Here is a 23,913-nt window from a genome sequence, read left to right as displayed (position 1 = left end):
AAGTAGGTTTAGACAGGGTAAGCAGCCACATAGAGACAAACAACTCTCCTTTTCCATAATGCTTTTAATAAAATGTCACTCTGACGAGGACATTAGCCTTGCAGCCTTAAGGGTCTGTCTTCAGTGGCTTCTGAATCACCTTCTGTGACTGCTTGAGGGACAAATTTAGACAGAAAATCGGGGTGGAGGGCCTGTCCCAGAGGCCGTTGGCTGTGCTGGATGCCTGCCCCTTGCTCCACCAGGCTCTCTGTTTCCTTTTATGTGAATTTTCGGTAGACAAATCTTACGAAATTGGGAGTACTTTTGAGCAAGCTGTTTGAGCTGGCAGGGTGTTGGCTGATACTGAAAGCAATTTCCTTGTGTCAGAAAAGCTTCCTGGGTATTTTGTGTTTCTTAATCTGATATAAAGATCAAGGAAGGTTCTACCGACACTTGACTGTCACTTCGGAGAAACATACAGGCTCGCTCTGTCCTTCAAGGAAAGCACTTCTGGAAAGGGCTTCATCTAGTGAATTTAACAGCATGAAATAAATATTAGAAAGTAACCCAAGTCTAATAGTTTTAAATAAATACTGTGTCCTAAGTTAATATGCTAATGCAGTTTTAGATGTGGATAACTGAGAATGTACTTCTCAGTATAAGTGTTGAGTGGGCAACTTTGTTTTCAGTGGCTACAGTTAGTTTGAGAAGCTTGTGTTATTCTAGAAACTTGATAAAAATGAACTGAACTGCAGCTTAATAGTCCTCATTAATAAGGTTAGAGATAATTACAATTTTTCATGAGTTACGAGAGTATATAATTGCATAGAATGGAAGCTAAATTAAATATCTTAGGTAATTAAAGACTGTGTTAAACTGTAATTAAAACTGGGATGCCAGATACTGTTTGCTTTTGAATCAAATTATTTTGTGATATGAAAGTTAATATGAAAGTCGAGAGAAATTATATTGGGGATGGGGCTGGAAAACCTGTGGCTAACAATCATGGATATGTTCCCACATCTGTTTTACAGTTTTCCAAAGCCTCATTTAAGAGAGAAGGTAATTCTTTAAAGTGGATAAGAGCACTGTATTCCCAAAGTAGCATTTTACTTGTATTTTATCCTACTGTAGAACATAAATTGCAACTTGTGTATTCTTGATTCATGGTAAAATAAGACCAAGAAAATCTGGGTTTTGTCCAGTAATGCTTTTACTTTATAGAAGAATTGGCATATCTTGAGGGGCACCTTTTTTTTTTTTTTTTTAACTGGAAAGGTGTGCTACAATTGGAGTGGTTGGAAGCTATTTCTTCCAATTGCTTTTAAAGTATATGTTCAGTGACAGAATTTCTAAAATACTGACAGTATCATGGCTAGGGCCATAAATATTATTGGCTATATTTTTATCGTACAATTAGCAAAGTCTATAACTTAAAATACTAGCTTACAATGTTTTCCTTTTGGTTTTAGTTTGAAAGATTCTGCTACTACTACTTGTAGCGATTGTCTGCCAAACTGAGTTCTTCTGACTTTTAATTTCTATTGATGCCTTCTGTTCTTTGGTGTAGGAAGCCTACAATTGAAAATTTGATCAATTTTCTGAAACAATTTACAGTGCCACTAGGGGACAGCAGAAGATAATAGTTTTTGAAGCACATGACTGCTTATTTCTTTTCCCAACTGTTTTTCCAAACTTAGTTTGTAAGTTGTATGGCATGAAAAAAGACATTTATAGGAATGTTTTCCTTTCAACCTTGATTTCATTGATGAGTAGAATAAACACTGAAAAGTCTCTTATCTTTCTATTCATGCGTAAATGTCTTGTATTTTGGATGTACTTGTATCCTGGCACGTGCCGGTAATCAATTTCTTTCTTTCCTAGCATTACATTCTTCCATCCAGTCTGGTGGGTTTTTTTTGTTTTTCTCCCTTCAGAGGAGACTGTTAAAAACTGTTATTTGGGTTTGATTTTTCTGTCAGGAGTCTTTATTTTTAAAGACACAGTGGAATGTTAAACAGAATAAATCTTTTTGCTCTGCGTTTTTTATCTGTGATATGTCCAGAACTTGATATAAGCTTTACATCTGACTCAGGCTCTGCCTTCTGATGGTATTTAATCCAAGCTACTTGGTTAGGTTTCTTAGGTACTTTCACTGACTTAGGAAGATCACTGTAACTCTGTTGTTGTTGTAGTTAAACTTAGCGTACATACAGACATGCATGTGCTGTCTAATGCTACGTATGTTTTTTTTCCTTTTGGTAAGTTATATTCTGAAGACAGATGGAATAATAAAAGTCCATCTTCCCAAAGCAGGATGTTCTGTTGCCTGCCGTCTCTGTACTGGCTGGTGTGATGATTAGAGCCAAGACGTATGAATGAAGACTTAAAAGGTCTGTAGGATTTTTTGATGCCTTGTGAATACTGAGGAATACACAAATCAAATTTTGTAAAGGTGAAAGTGGCAGGTTGTAAAGTGATCTTATCCCGTCATGAAGTAAAATGCTTTGAAGAATGCTCATGAGAGATCACATGAAATTGTTGACACTTCATCTTTAAATTGTATCAAATTATTAAATTATATTATCTAAAAATTAAAATTTCTAAACACTGTGCCCTAGCTACCTACATTCCTTACAGTGGCTTGTGGTGCCGCGGTCGCACTGACTGGCACTGTGTTATCCATTAGAATTCTTTTTATAATGGCATGATATAAATGTTCCAGTACACTGAAATATTAAGTGACTAAATTATTACCTGCTATCCTGTAATAAAAAATAAATAAGCACATATATTTTAATGCAGTAGAATGGACGCAGCTGCTGTGGCAAATGGATTTCTTATAGTCTAGGAGGGAGGACCCAACAACCTCCCAAGGCCTTCTGAATTCAGTTTGTTCTGAGACTAGCATGATAGGGTTGATGAGCTGCTGCCTATTCGTGTCCATGATTTCTTTTTACTAAGCCTGTCTGGCAAACAAGGACACCTAGCCGGTGCGACTGCATGAAAGGGATTATGGTTTTGTTGTATGAATAAAACATAGTTGCATGGTTCTTGGAATTTGGCAATAGATGTAAGTGGGCTGCTGTCCAGACAGGAGAAGGAAAAGGATATTAAGTGATCACAGGAAAACAAAACAACCCCCCAAAAAACCAAACCCTGAAGCAATCTCTAATTTCGGAGCAGTATTTGCTGATTATTTTTTTTAGGATACTGAATTAAGATCTATGTGATGGAGAAATAGGAGCATACAGTACATTAGAAGTGAGCTAAAACAAAATTAAAAAAAAAGCAAGTCAGATTTTTTTTGGTCTACTTTTCAAGTGCTCCCTATTGGACTGTTTACAACCCCTGGGAAAGAGCTCTTCTCCCTGGCTGAGTCGAGGAGCAAGCAGTGAGCACAGGCTGGCTGCAGCATTTGCTCAGCTGTGAACAGCAAGTGCGCTCTCTGCTCTGTTGTAATTTTTCTTGGGCTGCTTTAGCAGGACTTGCTGTAGATGATACAGCACAATTGCAGTTAGCGCTGCACACAGATCACCTGTTAAAGGTTTGTTGTTTTAAAGAAAAATACCAATTACCAGAAGAGAGTGTTGATCATGCAGATGGGATAATAATTTTGATATCTGTGTATTTGTTTTCTGTGCTCATTTGTCAGCTAAAAAAAAAAAAATTAGAATAACAAATTACCGTGTTAGGGAAGAAACCCAGCAGCATAGAAGGTATGATAAACAGTAGATAAGTCTTCTGGCTCCTGGGCTTGGAGAATTAATGTTTCCTTGGCTTGAAGCTTAGATTTTGCCAGTCTACATTGTTGTAGGAGGCCCAGAAGATAGTATAATTGGAAATAGAAGTTTTGCCTGAATTGATCTCTGTATGGGAGACCTAGAGCTGTTACTTTAAGAAATATGTTTAAAAATCATAGTTTGTATAATCAGCTTTAACAGTTGAATTTTAAAACAAAACTATGAATTATTGTATTTCTGTGGAAGGCCTAGGGGTAGGTATGGGTATTAATTTCTTTTTGTTGAAAGATAGTGTGTGGCTGAACAGATTTGTTTGTATGCATATCAGATTGAAAGAGGTCTTTTCGGAATAAACCTCTCCATTTTGATATGCTTTGGATGTGTTTTTGTAGGTGTCTTGTATTACTCCTTTACATGAAAAGAATGCAACACAGACTTCTGCATCGGGTTAGTGGGCTTGGTTTTGATGCTACTCTAAATCCTTAACTTACTGACCTTAATGTTTAAAGAAAGGAGGCTTTTGCTTACTTCCGTAAGGCTCGAGCAGATTTAATCTGGATGAGAAGGAGACAGGTGAGAAGTTGATTTGGCTTCCTTGATGCCTGATTTTCTTTCTCCAAAGGGATCTACTGTGGAGAGTTTCTACTGATATATCTGCAGCTGTCTTTTTGGCTTGGAATGCAAGGAATGGGCTTTGATTTAAGCTCACAAGTTTTGCAGTGATACCTTCCTTACCTTCCTTCCTTCTATGTCTTTTGACAACTGAGATGACAGTATGTTGATACTATCCATCATGGCCCAGTTAGGCTAAAATTAGATCTGTAATCAAGCTGACTTGGTCAAGTTCCATTTCAGTTACAGATTTAAAAAACCCACAAAACACTTTTGAGTATGATGGTAAGTTTGTGACCTCCAAAGCATAAAAATGATATACTTAGGATTCCTTACAAGTGTGTGTGGTAAATATCTTCAAATACATTATCACCGCCTTTATGTTGAGTTTTCTGCGATGGGAAATACTCCAGTTCAGGAAACTGTCATGCAAGTATCTTTAGATCTGCAATCCTCCTCTTCCAAATTTTATCTTGTCGTCTCCATTTTCTCCTTTGCCAGTTTTTAAAATAGCCTATTTTTTTTCCTTGCCAAACAAAGCAGAAATACTGCCGTTAACTCTCTTGAAATTTGGCAGCAACTTGTATCTTCTGAAATACAAACGTTAGGGAAACACGTCGCAATACATCTGCTCAAGACAACCTGCATAACATTTCCTGTAAGGTCTGTGTATCCACACAAGACATCCCTACAGTTCTTTTTCCGTTGCTTCCCCATCGTTTCTTTTCCTGCTGGATGTCAGCCCTGCAGTGGAACACTGGGGCCTCATGACCGTCAATCAGATGGTTCCCATTCCTATTTTATTCTGGTATCACTGTGACTCATATGTCAAAATACGGTGTGTTTGACCGAACTATATGTTACAATGGTCGTGGCAAGAGTGGAAAACTACTCAGAATGTAGTTAGAACGAGCTCGACTCCAGCCGCATGGCAAGGGGGAATTAATAGCCGTGATGTGTTTCGTCTATTGCCTTTGTGCGGATGGCAGTATTCGTTGCTTTAGTAGTACTGGCTAGCAGTACGTGCAGCCTTTGACTGGATCTGATCCAGGGTAGGTTAAGATTAGCAAAATCTCAGTGTCTGTCTGGCCTCCACGAAAAGCGTTTTTTCTCATGGTGTCCTCACTGAATTCTCCCCATGCTATTAGGTCCTTCATGCTTGATACCAGCTGTTGGCTCAGGGTGGTTTTTAGCAGGAGTTTAAGATCAATTCTGTCATGGTGAATAAACTATCCTCTTGGTTTTACTGTTTTATTTTATTTATTTTTTGGTATGAAATGAAACTTTTGGCAGCTCCTTGTGTTTCTTTGCTAGGGAAATGATGTTCTTGACATACAAAACCATTTTTCTCTATTTCTAATTAGCCAGTACTACATTGTCTTAAGTAATTTATCTAGTTTTCTTGTCCAGCCTTTGGTGCTTGCCCTTGATTGTAGGTGTCTTTTTTTTCTCATCTCCAGTCAGTGTAAATGTATCATTCTTGCCCTTTGCCTAATAGTGATGATATGTTACAGCTTCCTTACTTGTAAGTCAGGATAGAGTTGCAGAGAAGTTACTTGCCTTTTTGGTAAGTGTTGAAGCCAATAGATGCTAGAAAATAAGACTAGAAGTATATGATTTCTTTTTCCCAAAGACTTTCTGCAAGTAAGATGCAATTTTCCATAGAATTGGAATGGCTTGTATGTGGTATCCTAAGAGACTGCAAACTCTCTTTTTGAGGTTATCTTTAAATTAAGACCGTAGTTTTCTTATTAGCACATTGCTAAGTTATTATTTCCTTTTTTTTTGAGAAATAAGATAACGTCCAGGCCAAGTGAAACTTTTTTTTTTGGTGAGTTTTTCTTTTTTGTTTGTTTGTTTGTTTTGTTTTTAATAGGATTATATTTTGTTTTCTTTGGCTAAATGCCTATTTGAGACACTGAATAGGTATAAACTTTCCCAGATGGTACTTAAGATTATTTGGTTTTGATCTGTCTCAGTTCTGTAATGATTTGATTTTCATGTTTAGTTCTGAAGAACAGCATTAATATTAAACTGTCATATTTTAAGCGTGATTTAACTAATTAAAATAAAAAATGGCCTGAGACTATTCCTCATTAACTTCAAGTACATTTAAAATATTGATGTTTAGAAGAGTGAATGTTTTCAACAGAGATGTCTGTAGTTACCAGATGTCTTCCAGTCCATTTGAATTTTGAAAGGCATCAGCTCCGATAAATATTTTTAATGTTGCTTTTGCTTTTTTTCTTAACAGCTGCTAAAAGATGAGAAGGTATAGGTGCCTGAAAACCTCCAGCTCTTTGTGTGTTTTTCTTTACTTAGCTATAGTACTATTCTCTCTGTATAAAGACTTTGCAAGACTTAATGTAAACATTGAATTGGTTGTTCATAGGTGCCAGATATAATGCTTGTTTTCTTTCTGTGTGAACTATCTGTGGAATGTGCCTTTAGAATTACATCGCCTGAATTTGTGCTTTTTGAAAAGTTAACTGACTCAGCATATAATAACACAAGAACATCTTTCAAGGATCGCTTTGAAGGCTCAGCTGATCTGGCATCCTGTTTTAAGAGTGACCTCGTGGGTACTAGAGAAAAGCTATAAAAGCAGAACTAATGTAGAACCATATTTCCTGTGCATTCCAAAGTTAGTGTTTGTGGGTTGCGGAGATGATGTCTGCACTCTCTGACCCCTGATGTGTATTTCTTCTTTGATTTGGATGGCACTGACCTTTCATAGTGTGTTGCACACAATAAATATTGTAAAGCAACAATCTTAAGAATGCCGGCTCAGGCACTCCAGGATAAAAAAATGCCAGAAGCAATAAACTTGCAGAAATCACTTCATGCCTTTGACTAAATTTAAGCAATCTGCAAAGATTATCCTTTGTAGGTGTTTATATAGTGAGGTTGAGACTTTTTTTTGTGTCTTTTTGACAAATGAGGAAGCTTCTTGTTAAGAAACTGAACAGACATTCTTTTCAGATATCGAATCATTCACATAGCTCTATTTGGAATCCTTTCCTTTTGTAGCATCTGTTTTGAAGAGAAGAGCAGAGCTGTGTGTTATACTGTACTCTAAATTGGTGAGGCTGGTATTGGCAGCAATATTATCTCTCTGTCTTCCTCTCCAATACAGGCCTTGAGTAGATAAAAGAGAATATTTTGATCCTTCTTTCCAACAGTGCTCTGAGAACTCAGGTTCTTTTGATGAATAATTAGCTGTCTTGGAACTGCGATCATAATTTTTTTTTCCATAAAATGCAAAGTCCTCTAATGTTCAGTGGCTTGCGAAGATTTCATTGCTTGTTCAAGCAGTGACAGTGTCTGACATGCACCCACTTTGTGGAGATGTCATCTGGAATTTGGCTGGGTTAAAATATGTAGAGTTTTCTTGGAAGGTGCACTTGATCTACATAAGCAAGTAATTTCCAACCTTAATTATTGCATAAATGGTGTGAACAGTCAGCTGTGAGTTAGGTCCTCCTGTGCTGTTGATAAAGATAAGAAATTGCCTTAAACTAAGCATATGGGTTGCTTTAAAACTCTTTTTTAAAAAAAACATTCTGCAAGCTGGTATTTCTGCATTAAGAACATTTTAGGTCTACTAATTAAATGCATTAAAATCAAGTTAGTATACTTTTTGTACAGTATCTCTCCCTTACCCAGAACCCTAAAGCAGTATTTTCTGGGACAAAGTCCAAATGTCATACCATGTATGGTATGTTAGACCATGTATAACTAGTAAACTTGCATAGTGTTGGTATGTGACAGAAACTGTCCTCTTGTATCAATTTGATTTCCGTTTAAAATTTCAAAATCTGGAAAGTAAAGGATTAAAATCTCCTGGCAAAAACATGTATTAAACATTTTAAAATTATCTTTAAAACTTGGTCCCCAAACCCATAATGTATAGCATTGGGGAAAAAAAAAAAAAGGGCATCTAAGAGCATTTTTTGTGGTGATTTTTCAGATTGATCAAATGAAAGCAGAGAGCTGCAGTAAAAGCTGTCAGACTGTTGTAACTGCAGATTTTGCTGCTACTTGCATTGCTCATGATGCTGTGACGGATAGTTTTCAAACAGTTCTGCAGTACTGTTTTAGCCAAGGGATAACTGCTTATGCTTGGAGAAATATGGGGCTCCCTATATTCCATCTGAAGCTGGAGAACATCTTTCTGCACTCTCTGGCCTCCAGTGTAAAAGGTCTCTCAAGCCAAAGACTCTTGGCTCTAATACTTCCTTAAATAGCACTTAAGTCACTTTTCTGTGTGCAAAGGTGTTTTCTTGTCATTGCTGAGCTTTTACTGGAACAATGTGTGACCTCCCTCTGTGGTCTCTAACCCAAAGACAGGCTAATAATAACATCTCTCACCCTTCTGCTGACAGTTTGTAGCTTTTGTATAATATCCTGACCTTGATGGTTCTCTTGATGGAGAAGAGTGAGTGCAATTGGAGTAAAGACCTAACAGGAAAATGTATGATGGGGTAACAGAAGCTGAAGATTTATGACATGGCAACAGACTAAGTGGAATGAAGATGGAGGCAACAGTTAACTTTCCTTATAGAAAGAGAAAGGACAAACCAGATGTGTTTGAGATGGATGACAAGTTTTATCAACATAGGAAAAAAGACAATTAGGACTAAAACAAAACCAAAGGCCTCTTAAGATAGTAAAAAATTTGATATAAAATGACACTTGGAAAATAATACAACGAGTATTTTCTGTTTCAAATAAATGGAATACTTGTATCGGTTTATGTATAGGCTTACTGCTGTCTATGGACTTCCCTGTGAGTAGCTCTTGTCAGTTTAGGGCTGCTCTACATAGTAACTTACCAGTCTTTATTTTGCTTTGCCCCACATGTTGCTCTTATCAGTTGGGAGTTGGATTCTGTCCAGTTTTGGATATTTCTGAAATTTAGTTGGGTGGTTGTTTTTTATACAATGGATGACTCTGTGCAATATTTTCCTATCAATTTGTACTCTTAGAAAAATTTGTAAATGTAGATGAAGAAACAGTGTATGTGTTAGGGCAACAAAGCTGGTGAGTGATCTAGAGAACATCTCTTATGAAGAAGAGGAGGCTGAGAGGAGACCTCATTGCTGTCTACAGCTACCTGAAAGGAGGTTGTAGTGAGGTGGATGCTCCCAAGTTCCTAATGATAGTACAAGAGGTAATGCCCTCAAGTTGCACCAGGGGAGATTTAGATTAGATATTTGGAAAAATTTCTTTGCTGAAAGAGTGATGAGGCATTGGAACAGGCTGCCCAGGGAAGTGATGGTGTTGCCGTCCATGGAAGTGTTCGAAAAACATATAGATGTGGCAACTGGGGATATGGTTTAGTGGTCATAGTAGTGTTGGGTTGACAGTTGGACTTGATGATCTTAGAGGTCTTTTCCAACCTAATAATAGATATGGACTTAGATAATGCATCCTTCTTCAGTAGGACTTAAGGCCGTTGTCTTGTTTGTTTACTAATGCTCTTTGGTATTTTTTGCTCCATGAACATCCTCAAGTAGCCAAATTCGCCAAAAGTAGGAATTGTCAATTTTCATACACACAAGTGAACAGAAAGATGGTTTAAGAACAAAAGATTATTTTTCTTAATGTCTTTGCCAACCATGTATCTTGAGTAACTGCCAACTCAGCTATGTTAGATATCTGTTAAGTCTACTGAAGAGTGAATATTAGGTATGTTCTTATGGGATCAGTCTGATTTGTATCTTCACTTTTTCACCTAAAACCTGCTTCTGTAAGTGAAAGTACTTCTATTTTTATGCTTTTTTTTTTTCTTCCCCTCTTCCCTCTCCCAGTGATGCCTCTATGACATGTTAGACGAGTAGCCTTTATTGAACCTGCAAGTAGGAGTCGTCGCTTGACATCAAGGCACTTGTCCTTTCCTCGCCTTTACCTTCTTTCACTTGCAGGACATTGAAAGGAGAATCAGTTGTTACCAGGTTTTAAGATTTAAGCCTATTGGTAAAGAACGAATGCAAGTGGCTAGATTTCCTAGTATTGTAAGCTTTGATCAAGTGCCATTTGATTATTGCTGGTATTTGTATTCTAGGGAAGAAAAGATCCGTTGATCTGAATCCATGTCTTAGCCCCAGATGTTTAGGGCTCTAGGCACAGTTTCAAAATCAGTTTAAGTGGAGATACTAACAAGTCCCTTAACTAATTTGCCTTCTCTTTTCTGTTTGTAATTTAAGGATTTTTTATATACTCTGCTGATAAGGAAGCACATGTAGACTCTCATTGGTTATTAAAAACATGAACAAAAATGTATTTTTTCCTGTTTACTAGAGGTCTCTGTTTTGTTTTTCCCCCCAATCAGATATAAAGAAGGTGGTGAAGCTTTGTTAGTGTTGCTTCCCTCAGAAGAAAAAGGCATGGTGGAACAGCTGGCACAGAGGAAAGTACCTGTCAGTGAAATCAAGTAAGTGACTGATGGGCCTGTCTGTAATTCAGCCTTCTTTCTAGAGGAATGAAATGTGATGAGTCTATGATGATCCTGATAAAGTGCTTGAATTGCCTGGAGCTGGACAAACAAGGGAGATCATTTTGCTTTGATCGTGCTGTAGAAGGAAAAGACCTTGAGAGGTTACCTATTCCATCCCCTTTCCCACAGGCAGGATCAGCTGCACAAATTAATCTTATCAGATGCTTGTCTAACTTGCCAGTTAATATAGTCACAATTTCCCGAAGTGATCTCATCTATACTCAGCAGTTCCTACCGTTAACATTTTTCTTCAAGTGTCTGATAAAGCTTGTAAGTCATTTAAGTGAAATATTTCTTTTGTCCTGTGCCAAGAATATATGGAAAATTATGTATTCTCTTACTCTTTGCAACTACTTTTAATATAATTGAACATTATCATACTCTCTCTTCTTTTGCAGATTAAATAATTACAATTTTTTTAATCTGTCCTTGAATGTGTTTTATACAGGCTATCATTCTTGTTTCTTACTGGTCTCTAGTTCTAGAATGTTTCTCCAATTTGTCATGATTTTTCTCAATTAGTTTAAGAACAGGAAATAAAAGATGTGTCTAAATGGTCATTTTACATACGAGGGAGTATTTCAATGGAAATCTGTTAGAGATCTGTGCTATCTGTACAAAAGAGAATTGACTTTCAAAGAGTTGCAGAAGTATTTGAAGATATCATGTAAAAATAAAAAAGCACTTATAGTTCCAATTCCTATTAAATGCAAAGAAATGAACATATAGAAAAGACAAAAAAAAAAGCTAAAAAGAGTGGGTGGTAATTTCTTAATTAGCAGATGTAGGTAGGAAGGAGTTCATTATTCTTTGAGCCTGTCAGTCTAATGTTAAATAAAAAGAGGAAACGGAATATGAAGGAAATATGGAAGAACTGAAAGGAAGAACTGAAAACAAGCCAGAAAATGTGGTGTGAGCCTGACTCCATTTTGAGTACTTACATAGTTCAGGTTACACCGTGCCAAAAATTGTAGAGTGGAGCTAGAAGAAATCAGAGAAGGATGACAAAATAGAAAATTCAGTTTCGGTAGTTATGGACATGAGCAAGGTTAGGACTGTGAAGCTGTGGTTTAAATGTGGAGATATGGAAATCTAAGTAAATAAAGTAATTAATGGTATGCAGGAAGTGTTTGTGGAAGAACTTTTTGAGGAAAAAAAAATCAAAGTAGGATGAAAAAGTCGTTATAACTGCATTGCTTAAGCCTTTGGTTCTGTTCGAAATTAACAAGTTGTAATTTCTGCAGAGAAATGAAACGGTCATGGCACTTCTGAGATTTAAGGTTTAGTTTATTTTTTTACAAGTATTTTTGATATGTAGAATATGCCATTTGAGGGGCACTTGTGAATGTTGCTTCTATGTTACCAAGGACACGGCATCCAATGAAGTAAATACACCTTTCCCTGGTCAAACGTGTGCCAGTACTGTGTAGAACATGAGTCAACTTTGAACATAACACAACTTTTGCTAAAGCGGTGAAAATAAGACCCTAAATGGAGAAAACAACTAGGAGAACCCTAGTCATGCTTAAAGCTTTCTTTTGACACTGCTGTTTAAAAAAACAAACACACAACAGGAACAAAACTCAACCAAACCCCAAACTGAATGTTCACAATATCAGTAGAGAAACTGAATTCAAGTCTGATATTTTCCTTAAAACTTCATAGCTCTTTAGAAGGTCTGTTGTATAGCTACTAGCTTAAGCATATTGTCTCTTTTTCCAAACTTCATCTTTTTTATTCTTAAAATGATAGTTCAAATCATTTATCTTACTTTTATATTCACTAAATAAATGTCTGATCCCATGCACATTATTTCACCTTTCTTTGACAGCTAAGCTTTTAACTTCTTGAGTAATGCAGTTAATTGTTTGAATAGCTTATCACAGAAAATGGTAAAAAAGCCTCTTTAGTCTATATTTATCCATGTAAATGGAAGTCAGTGTTTTTGTACCAGAATAACCATTGAATTTCAATAAAGCAAATATTTAATTTCCCCCCCTAATAAGTGCATCTTCTATTTATAATTCAAGCTAGATGTGCCAGTGAAAAGACGTGCATGGATACATCTCATAACATATTCTTTATAATCTGCTGTTGCATCAATGGAAAAGTCTCAGATTTAGGTTTTTTCTTTCTGAACGTCACCCAGAAAATTAATTTTTTTTACCAAGCCACTAGGGTGTGTGTGTATATATATATAATAACTATATTTAAGTGACAATCTTAACTGGAATCACTATAAGCAAATTCAGGGATTTGGATTGATAATGTATTTTAACAGCCCCAAGATACATAGTATTACAGACTGAAAAACTGTATCTCATTAGTATTTGTAACATTGTAACAAAGGGGAATGCGTTTACTTAGCATTGTCCATCCAGCGTGGTTAAGGCTTAAATTGTTTTGCATCGTACTTGTATGAGGCTAACTTAAAATCCTTAAAAAAAATAATTCTGTGTAACTGTAAAACAATTTTTATCCTAAGACCTTCTAGCTACACATTTTCTTAAGTTGTTTACTTCTAGCCTGTTTCCCAATTAATAGAACCCTGGTGAGTTTTGTCAGTTGATAACTTGTTGAGGAAGTTGCATCAAACCATAGATCACCTTCCAGGTCTTCTATTGAAGTCTTCTGTTGAAGTCTTCTGAAGTTATTTGTGCATGTTCATCCGGTTACAGATTCTCAAGAATTGAGTTAGAAGGTAACGATCATTGCTTGCTGTCAACAGAGTTTAACTCTTCAAACTTCTGTAATTCAGTCTGAAAGCTTTTTGTTTCTAAAACTTCATTGTAAATTACAGTGTTCGTTTTGCTGTTCTTGTTAACCTGCTGTCTTGTGTAGGGATTCAAAGAACCATTTTTCTGTTACTTTCCCTCTTTTGTATTTTCTGATTTGCAAACATTTATTTCATTTAGGCAGAGTTTTTAAAATAGTTCCATAATGTGAAAGCAGAGAGGGGAAGAACTTTTCTTTTCCAGAATACCTATTCATAAGGCTGGGGTATGAGCTGTTTTCTTAATTTTCAATTTTACATCTAAGCTCCCTGTGGAGCCTCTTAGTATACCATTCCTTTCTAATTAGGACAAGCTGCCAGTTTACTGGTAGTGCTTTTAACAGTACATCTCTTTTTCATTGTTCAAACAGAGGAGAAAATGCAAAATATGCAATAATAAATGCCATATTTTAGAGCATTCCAGAATGACAAAAAGCTACTCTGAAAGTATTAACCATTATGTATGTGTTTAAATCGTGGAATCACAGAGTGTTCGGGGCTGGAAGGGACCTCAAAAGATCATCTAGTCCAGCCCCCTGCCAGAGCAGGATCACCTACAGTAGGTCACACAGGAACGCGTCCAGGTGGGTTTTGAATGTCTCCAGAGAAGGAGACTCCACAACCTCTCAGGGCAGCCTGTGCCAGGGCTCTGTCACCCTCACAGTGAAGAAGTTTTTCCTGATGTTTTTGCAGAACTTCCTCTGTTCCAGCTTGTACCCGTTGCCCTTTGTCCTGTCATTGGACATCACTGAAAAGAGCCTGGCTCTATCCTCCTGACACTCCCCCTTGACATATTTATAAACATTTATGAGGTCACCTCTCAGCCTCCTCTTCTCCAAGCTAAAGAGACCCAGCTCCCTCAGCCTTTCCTCGTAAGGGAGATGTTCTACTCCCTTCATCATCTCTGTGGCTCTGCGCTGGACTCTCTCCAGCAGTTCCCTGTCTCTCTTGAGCTGAGGGCCCCAGAACTGGACACAATATTCCAGATGTGGCCTCACCAGGGCAGAGTAGAGGGGCAGGAGGACGTCTCTCGACCTACTAGCTACTCCCCTTCTAATGCAGCCCAGGATGCCATTGGCCTTCTTGACCATGAGGGCACATTGCTGGCTCATGGGCATCCTGCTGCCCACCAGAACCCCCAGGTCCCTTTCTCCGGCAGGTCAGTCCCCAACCTATACTGGCACATGGGGTTATTTTTTCCCAAGTACAAAACTCTGCACTTGCCCTTACTGAACATAAGATTTCTCCTCGCCCAGCCCTCTAGCCTGTCTAAGGAGTCTATAATTTCAAAGTTTTAGATACAAACTGTAAACTAAAATTATTTTTGGTAATACCTTGATACTACTTCATGGCATCCACTTTTTTTCAGTAACAAGAAGCCAACATGGCTTCACCAAGGGCAAGTCCTGCCCAACGAACCTAGTGGCCTTCTATGGTGGAATGACTATATGAGCGGACAAGAGAAGAGCAATGTATGTTATCTCTCTGTACTTCTGCAAGGCCTTTGACGTAGTCCCCCACAACATCCTTCTAAGTGGGAGAGATGTTGATTTGAGAGGTGGACTGTTTGATGGGTAAGGAATTGGCTGGATGGTCGCACCCAGAGGAGTGTGGTCAATGGCTTTGATGTCTGAATGGAGATAGGTGACAGTGGTGTCCCTCAGGGGTCTGTGCTGGGGCCAGTGCTGTTTAATACCTTCATCAATGACGTAGTGGGATTGAGTGCACCCTCAGCAAGTTTGCGATGACACCAACCTGAGTGGTGCAATCAATGTGTCAGAGGGATGGGATGTTCTCCAGAGGGACCTGGGCAAGCTGGAGAAGTGGGCCCATGTGAACCTCAAGAAATTCACCAAGGCCAAGTGCAAGGTCTGCACCTGATTGATGCAGTCCTCATTATTAATACAGGCTTGGGGGTGAAGTGCTTGAGAGTGTGATGTGCTGCAGGAAGAGGACTTGAGGATACTGGTGGATAAAAGCTGGACATGAGCCACCAATGCATATTTGCAGGCCAGAAGGCCAATGGCATCCTAGGCTGCATCAAAAGAAGTGTGGCCAGCAGGTCGAGAGAGGTGATTCTGCCCCTCTGCTCTGCTCTGGTGAAACCGTGCCTGGAGTACTGTGCCCATTGGTGGAGCCCTCAACACAAGGACAGGGACCTGTTGGAACAGGTCCAGAGGAGGGCCACAAAGATGATCAGAGGGCTGGAGCACCTCTCCTACGAAGACAGCCTGAAAGAGTTGGGTCTGTTCTGTCTGCAGAAGAGAAAGTTCTGGAGAGACCTGGAGAAAGTTCTGGAGAGTTCTGTACGAGCTACAGGAAAGCTGGGGAGGGGCTGTTCACAAGGACCTGTAGTGACAGGATGAGAGGCAGTGGTTTTAATCTAGAGCAGGGTAGACTTAGGTTAGATGTTAGGCATGAGTTCTTTACTCTGAGGCTGGTGAGACACTGGCACAGGTTGCCCAGAGAGGTGGTGGAGGCTCCATCCTTGGAGATATTCAAGGTCAGACTTGATGGAGATCTGAGCAACCTGATCTGGTTCAAGATGTCCCTGCTCACTGCAGGGGGTTTGGACTGGTTGACCTTTAAAGGTCAGTTCTAGCCTAATGTATTCTATAATTTTAAGATAAAAGCTGCTGCCTTAAGGGATAATCATAAATCTTGTGTGGAGAAAATTTTACCAAAGGAAGTACAAGTATGTAGATACCCAAAATGTAATATTATTTTCTTTGCTCTTGTAACAAAAGATGTGGATCTTGAAGAAAGCAACACTGACAACAAAAGCCACTTCTTTCTTTTTCCTGTCAGTGGAGAATACTTTGATATGTATTCCGCGTGACAGTAATATTAATACTGGGGAATCTACTAGAACTTGTTGCCTCCCAATTACCATCATGACTGTAGGGCAGTCCACTGGTATCAGTAACCAGCGGGCAGGGGTGAGGCTGGCAACTCTGAGGAGCCTTCCTGAGGTCCCAGCTCTTCCTATTCCCTCCAGCTTTCCAGGGTGTCCAGAGCAAGCACAGGGAGCCCCGTTCCAGGCTGAAGATCACGAAGCAAAACCTGCTGCTGCTTGGAAGCTGGGTGGAATATAGCAACCTCTTTGCTACATCATGGCAGCCTGGTCTTTTTGGTGGTAGTTGAGCTTTTTTTCTTTAAATTCTGCTTTGGAGAGAATGGGGAAGAGAGAGTGTCCAGTTGAAGCGGTACTTCTGTCCTGGTGTTAAAAACTGGAGAAATGAGAGGAAAGCAGGGTGTATATCAACCAGAAAATTTGGAGAGGACTGTCTGATCAGTTCCTAAGACCAAGCAGGTGGAGTTCAGATTTACATCATGGCACAGTCGACTGTGGCCATTTATGCAACTACCAGGCAAAACAATAGTTTCAAAAAGTTATATTACTCTGTAAATGCAATATTTATGTTCTCAGAGTAAGAAAAGAAAGAAACAGCCTAGTTAAAATGACAGACAATGTTGTAAAATCCTATTCTTTGCGTAGTTGTTTTTAGCTCACTGGTTCTTAACTGATGAGGCAAGCTTGTAAATTAAAACAATTCATTTAAATGTTTTGATTTTAAGTTTGTCTCTCCAAATAGTCAACGTGTGTGTAATTAAAGAGTTTTATTTCTTCAGAAAGTAATAGTATGCAAACTCACCGAAACCAAATTCAAATTTAATGATGATCATTTGTACTGGATTTGCCTGGCTGGATTTCAGTGAGAGGGCAGGCCATAGGGGTGTCTTCTGCAAGAAGCTGCTAGAAGCTTCCTCCAAGTCTGATAGAGCAAATGTCAGCTGGCTCCAAAGAGGGACCCGCCACTGGCCAAGGCTGAGCCTATCAGTAGTGACAGGATAGGAACACTTCTTTGAAAACATAGTTAAGAAACAGGGCAAAAAGAACTGTGCCACACAGGAACTGGCAGAGGGACAGAGGAGTGAGAACATGTGAAGCAACCAAGGTCAGTGAAAATGGAGGGGGAGGATGTGTTCCAGGCACCAGAGTAGAGAATCTCCCCGGCCATGGTGAAGACCACGGTGAGGCAGGCTGTCCCCCTGCAGCCCACGGAGGTGATGGGGTGCAGATGTCCACCTGTACCCTGTGGGGGACCCTGTTTTCTTAAAACCCTTTTCTTGCAAATTTCAGCCAAATTACTCAAAATTCATGTGCAATCAACAAATTATTGTCACATCTTGTCTAAGATTACTGTCCATTATGCTTGGAACCCCAGTGATGTATTGTCTCCTCTGTGGGAATATGATTCATTATTTAATGATCAAGTCTGTAATAGGGGGCCTAGGTAAGAACTGGAACTTAGTGTGCATTTTGCGTTTTACAGTCACACATTGAGTAGTTGGCAGTCCCAGCTACTCTTTGAGTACAGCTCCAAGGTCAGTTTTGCATTTACTTTAAAGATTTCATGTAGACCATGTCTCCCTAGCTTATGAGAATGTGCAACTGCCAGATGTTATGCTGACATCAAATATGGCATTTGCTCTTTCTTTCCTATTCTTAAAGCCTGCTAATGCTGCTATGGAGACTAATCAAGCTGGTTAGTCATGGTTTGCTTCTGACTACGCTATGTTGCCATTGTGTGTTTGCTTATCTTCTTTAGGTGCTTACAAATTGTCTTTTTTGGTATCAAGAAAACAGTTAACAGTCTAACTTCCAGGCTTTTTTCCACCTTTGAAGATGAGCCCTGTGTTTACTCGCTCTGTCTCATTTTATCATTAGATTTGTTTTTTTCTATCTTGGATCATTTCTCAAGAATAGATGGAACTATGACTCAGAGTGCTTTGACTTTTGCTCTAGTTGCTAGGGAGTAAGCTTCTTTTAACCCAGCTGATTTATCTAAGTACCTGTTATGTTGTGATTTGCAATTCTACTGTCAGCTTGGACCGTGCTGCAGCTACCACTTTGAGTGAAGACGAGGAAAAAAAAAAAGACACTGGCTGATTTAAGTGCCTTGAGGTCATCTCTTAATAGCTTTCCCATAACTTAGGACCAGTCCAGCACTTCTTTGGGCTGTCTTACTACTGGTGTTCATGTCAATTATTTATTCATCATATGCCTTCTTTACTTTTTGTATTTCATTTTGTGTTTATAACGTATCTGTGCTATTTTTATACTTGTCTTCAGTTCTTCTTCAAGCTTTTATTCTTGAGTTTCATTGTAAACATGTTGATTTCATCTAGCCAGCCTTTTTACTCCTGTTTATCCTCTGCGGTAAGGTAGTATAGTTTGTATTTGTACCTTATAATACAGTTTGGTATTAGGCAAGCTACTGTTTTTATTTTGCTAAGGGAATATTTTCAATGATGCCTTCTCAATTTTGTTTTACAGAATAAAATCTAGAAGAGCCTTCTCTCTGTTGAGCCTTTCTGTCTTTGGTATCTTGTGTACTTTCTATTCTGCATTGCATTTCAAAGACTTGTTGGTCAGTTTTTTCCCCCATGGAATTTTTCATGCCTCTTATTTGTTATGTCCTTACGCTTTCAGAGCAAATTATGTGCTGACTTGAAACTGGAACTCATCTTTTTGATCTTTCACTAAAGATGCAGCTAAATAGCTCTTGTGTGCACTACAGTTTTCCAGTGTCTGTATCTGACAGAGATAAGGATATGATGAGAGAATAAAGCTTGATGTCTTTATAGATTATAGATTAAAGTATTACGGCTTTTGTATTTAGTAAGAATAATAGATGATAATACTGACTATACATTACAAAAAAATTACTACAAAATGTTTCTTGGTATTTTAATCAGTCACATTTTTTAGACTGACTTACTGTTATTTAAAGAGGCATGATTTTGATTCTTTTTTTCTTGACTTTGTTTAACAAAGGCCATGTTTTGTTGTATTGTTTGTTTATATGGGATGACATGGCACAGAGCAGCAAGAACCAGTTTAAGAAATCTGGTAGTGGTGCATTTCTTCTGACCTTTAGCTGAGGGGTAACCTCCTGAAGGTTTGATAGGGTGTATGATACACTTGATTGGTCCAAGCAGATGAAAACCAGAAGAGATCTGGGCAAATAAACCTGGAATAGTATAGGTATCACTGGAATAGATGTAAATATCCAGAGTCTGGGAGAGGACTTGCATACCTTCTTACTAGGTTTAGTAGCATTTTCTGTAATACAGTCACTGTTCTTTATTCACCTGATCAATACCTTGAGGAGCCTGTAAATCTGTTTAATCTCAGTGTTCTTTATTTTTGCTCATCTGGCTGTAAGAAAGAAGTACTTTAATGTCGGTATTCTTGGGACAGTGGATCTTACTTAAGCTTCCAAAAATGCTGAGAATTTCCTTATGAAGACTGCAGTCTCAGGATAAAGTAGCACTATAATTCATTATGCTGCTTCTATATATTTTCTCAGGAAGAAGTTCTCGGCTCAACTTTGGAAGCAGTTTCACCACCTTCCCTGAAAACTATCTCTGGATAAAAAAAAATCTGATCTTCCTGTTTGTCTTTTCTGTATTATTTGTTTGAGAAGTGTATGCTTCATCTTTAATATGGTTCCATTTTAAGCTGTTTCAAAGTAATAACTTTTACGCATGTTGAAGAATGCAAAAGACATGCTAATACTCCTCGGAAATTAAAAATAACTTTCTTTTTTTTTAAAATTAGAATTAATCCTGAAAAACTTACAGACATCCAAAAGAGGATGCAAGCTTTCTTAGCTCAAGATCAGGAGTTAAAAGACAAAGCCCAAAGGGTAAGTCATCTGCTGTGCTATAGCTGTTGAGGCATGCTAGTTGAATAGAACTACTGTTGGAATAACTGACCTCCTCATATATACCCTAGCAGTGGTGTTTGGAACTGCAAAATTGTTCTGATTTTCAAGCTTTTAAAACACAGCATCAGGAGAAACAATAATCACATTAGCCATTGGTGGTAAGTATGCCTGTAGAGCCTGTGGGAGTTGACGTGGTCTCATGATGCTCATGATGTCTGAAGAGCTGCCTGGCCTGCTACTGTTGTGCCAAAATCAATGTAGAGGTGAGCATGTTTGAAGTCTTGAGTACGAAAGTGGTTTTTGTTCTAGCAGTCACTGCTGCTCAGCTGTTTGAGGATATTTACTGTTTTGTTTGAGTCTTTCTCGGCTGTTTGAGACCTGAACCTGGGTAAGAGGAAGCCCATCCATCAGTACAAGCTAGGACCAAATGGCTGGAAAGCAACTTACAGAAAAGGAGGAGGAGTAAGAGGTTGTCTTAGTGGACAACAGGCGAATGTGAGCCCACAGTGTGCCTTTGCAGCAAAGAAGACTGACCACGTTCTGGGTGGCACTAGGCAAAGCATTGCTGGCCAGTCAAGGGAAGTGGTCCTTCCCTGCCCTTCTGCTCAGCCCTCATGAGACATGTCTGGAATGCAAAGCGTTATTCTGGGCTTCCAGTACAAGAAAGACATGGGAATGCTGGAGGCAAGACCAATGACTGAGCACTTGGAATATCTCCTGTATTAGTAAAGAAGTATAAATTAGATGGAGCCAGAGTCTTCTGAGTGAAGCCCAGTGGCAGGAGAGGAGGTGATGGGCACAAATCAATGTGCAAAAAACTCAATTTCAAACCAAGAAGAAAAAAATTATCGTGAGTGATTGATCACTAGAACAGGTTGCACAGAGAGGTTGTGTGCTCTCCATTGTTGGAATTAAAAACAGAGTGGATTTCTGAGCAGCCTGCTCTAGCTGACCTTGCTTTGAGCAGGGGTGTGGACTAGGTGATCTCCAGAAGTTGCTTTCAACTTCAACTGTTCTGTGATTCTGTAAAGCATAAAGCTGTTACATCAGTACAAATATGTCTTTTTTTTTTTTTCCATCATGTGTCCTTGGTAGTGCAAGGAATAGGACTGTGTACACTTTTCAATTTGACAACCCTTTTCATTGAAAGGGATAGGTCAATTCATAGTTCTTCCTCAGAGGACTTTTTTGTGGGGAACTGATGTAGAACATTTTGAAATAATAATGTTAGAAAAAAAGATACTCAAAAGTAATGGATCTCATTCCTTGGCTTAAAAAGTTATAAATATTAAACCATGTAGGTCTCACATGCCCACTTTTTAAATAAATTTTTGTTGTTGTATTTCCTGGCTATATATAATAGTTGTAACTTTCATTTGGATTTAAATGAGAAGCAAAATAGCTTAGAATAGCTCTTCCAGGTAAGACAGAAAAACGTGTTCATGAATGGCATTTCTTTGCTGAGCTGATTGATGTTGGGAGACTCCATGAACAGTACCTTAAGTTCAAGATTTTAGCAGGTTTGGGGAAGGAAGGAAAACTTAAGATAATTAGGTATGTTCCTGAACTAGAATGTGCTGTTTGTAAAAGACACTTTCTGCAGAAGGTGGACAATGAGATGTTTCTCAGCATTTTACTGCCTCTTGCCACCACTTAGAAATATTTGCTGACCTTTCCCTGATTTTTTAATATTTTTAGGCCATAAACTCTTTGGGTTAGAGCTTACTGTTTTTATTAGTGAAGGGCTGCAATATCAGGTTTTATCAGGTTGGTTTGTTCGTTTGTTTTTAAACTGTACGGATATCGTGAGCCCATGAATTCTGTAGTTGTACTAAGTGTCTTCCAAACTATGCAAAATCAGGAGTTCAACTGAGATGCAGGCAAACAAGATGGTTGGAAGAATAATAAGAAAATTTTGGGGGTTATTTTTTCTTATATATATGAGTCAAAGAGCACTACCAGAGGCCAAGTGATCAGAAATCCAGAAATGCTGAAGCCTGAGAAATACAAGATTGCAGAAATTCTGGATTAGTGTAAATAACTTTTTATTTGTGTGAGCTATTGTGGCGATGGATGACACCTGAAGATTTGCTGGTAGGCCTGAGTGGTAGGGTACAATGAAAAGGGGATCATGGGTGCTTCTGGAGAGACTGAGTTCTAGCCTTTCTGTTGAACTGGGATGTAAAATGAGGCACGTTTCAGTATTTAAAACTCTTAAGCTGAGGTTCATCTCACCTAACTTTAGATGTCTTATCTGAGCCTGATGTCCCGCCCAAGCTGTCTTTGATAGGTGATGGGGAGGATCCTGTAAGGATGCATCCTGACACCGATACCTTAAAACCCCTTTGGGATGCATGAGTGGCAGTTTCTTTGCACTGCAGAGGTAGCCTGTGTGATGGGACCTGGCTTGGATGCCTGCAGTAGAGACACACACTGGGCCAGAGCAATGTCATTCTTATTTTCTTAGATGAAGAGTCTTAAGTCGAAGTGTCTGAGGAGATCAGTGGGATCTTGGTGAATAAAATGTCTAAGGCAGTGTTGAAGGAACTACTTTTAAAACTGATTTTGGCATTTGGGTATGCCATGTTTTTGTAATGCACGAAGTATTACTTGTAGCATGTGGAATGTCAGTGAAAGCTTCATCATAACGTTGCACAGGCCAGATATAGTGGTGACACATTAGCATCATCTGCAACTGTCACAGGAAATTGCAGTTACACCAGTTTGTATCAGAAATGACAGAGCAGCTGGTTGGGGAAGGACCAGAGCCAATATCATCTGACTTGAATGAAAATACTAACAAACCTCTGTTACTAGCTTTGGCGTTTTAAGATTTCTTAAAGGACAGAGAAAGATCATTCTGCATCAAACAAAAGAAAATAAAGTTTTAAAATACCACAAGTATTAAATCAAATATAGGCCATCTGTCACCATTACAAATAGAAACTTAAATTCATTTTGAAAATTTTTTTAATTGCCATTTAACTACCCTTTCAAGCCATTTTTGTTGCAATTTTTAATTTATAGGTAGCAGTGCAGTGTTGTCTTGCAGGCAAACTGTGTATACATCCAGTTTAGGAAAATCTTGAAGTGGTTTATCTTAGAAGTGTCCTTTCTTAGTAAGATTTGGGTGTTCAGACATGCTATGAAAATGTGCCTTTTCTGTAGTCTTATATATCAATGTGAATAAAGTAACAAAAACAGTGCAAATGGAATCTTGACCTTGGATCCTTATCTGGAATGCTGGAGTTCTCAAAGACATAAGTGTTGTGCTGTCTAACCTGTCTGAAGCTACCAAGTTCTTGACATTTGTAAGAAATAAATTCACTACCTGTATGTATCAGGTAACAGTGAAACAGCACAGCTACACACAGAAATTCATGTAGGATGTAGTTTACTCTGTTAAGGGCACGAAGTCGAAATGATTGCCTCCTCTAAACTTGTTGATTTACTTCAAGATGCTTTTACTTTGTTTTAACAAAATATAAAAAGGAAAAAAAGAAAATTCTTGATTACTAATTGCTTTGCCAACTTCATGGTTCATTTGATAGGACATGGTTCCTCTGCTGT

General features: G+C 38.5%; 1 protein-coding gene across 1 annotated transcript in view; it reads left to right on the top strand.

Annotated features, from left to right (window-relative positions):
- The window catches only part of DDX10 (DEAD (Asp-Glu-Ala-Asp) box polypeptide 10), a gene marked incomplete at both ends in the record, with an annotated part of 46,070 nt that overhangs the window by 10,427 nt on the left and 11,730 nt on the right, over positions 1 to 23,913 (top strand). The window contains 2 exons of the mRNA XM_009870264.1: positions 10,669 to 10,770; positions 20,235 to 20,322. Of these exons, the coding sequence (XP_009868566.1) occupies positions 10,669 to 10,770; positions 20,235 to 20,322 (190 nt within the window). The remainder of the gene's footprint in view (positions 1 to 10,668; positions 10,771 to 20,234; positions 20,323 to 23,913) is intronic.

The sequence above is a fragment of the Apaloderma vittatum genome, unplaced genomic scaffold, assembly GCF_000703405.1.
Source record: "Apaloderma vittatum isolate BGI_N311 unplaced genomic scaffold, ASM70340v1 scaffold15050, whole genome shotgun sequence".
NCBI classification, from domain to species: Eukaryota; Metazoa; Chordata; class Aves; order Trogoniformes; family Trogonidae; genus Apaloderma; species Apaloderma vittatum.
The sequence above is the reverse complement of the archived record's forward strand: the minus strand, read 5'-3'. Positions and strand labels throughout refer to the sequence as shown.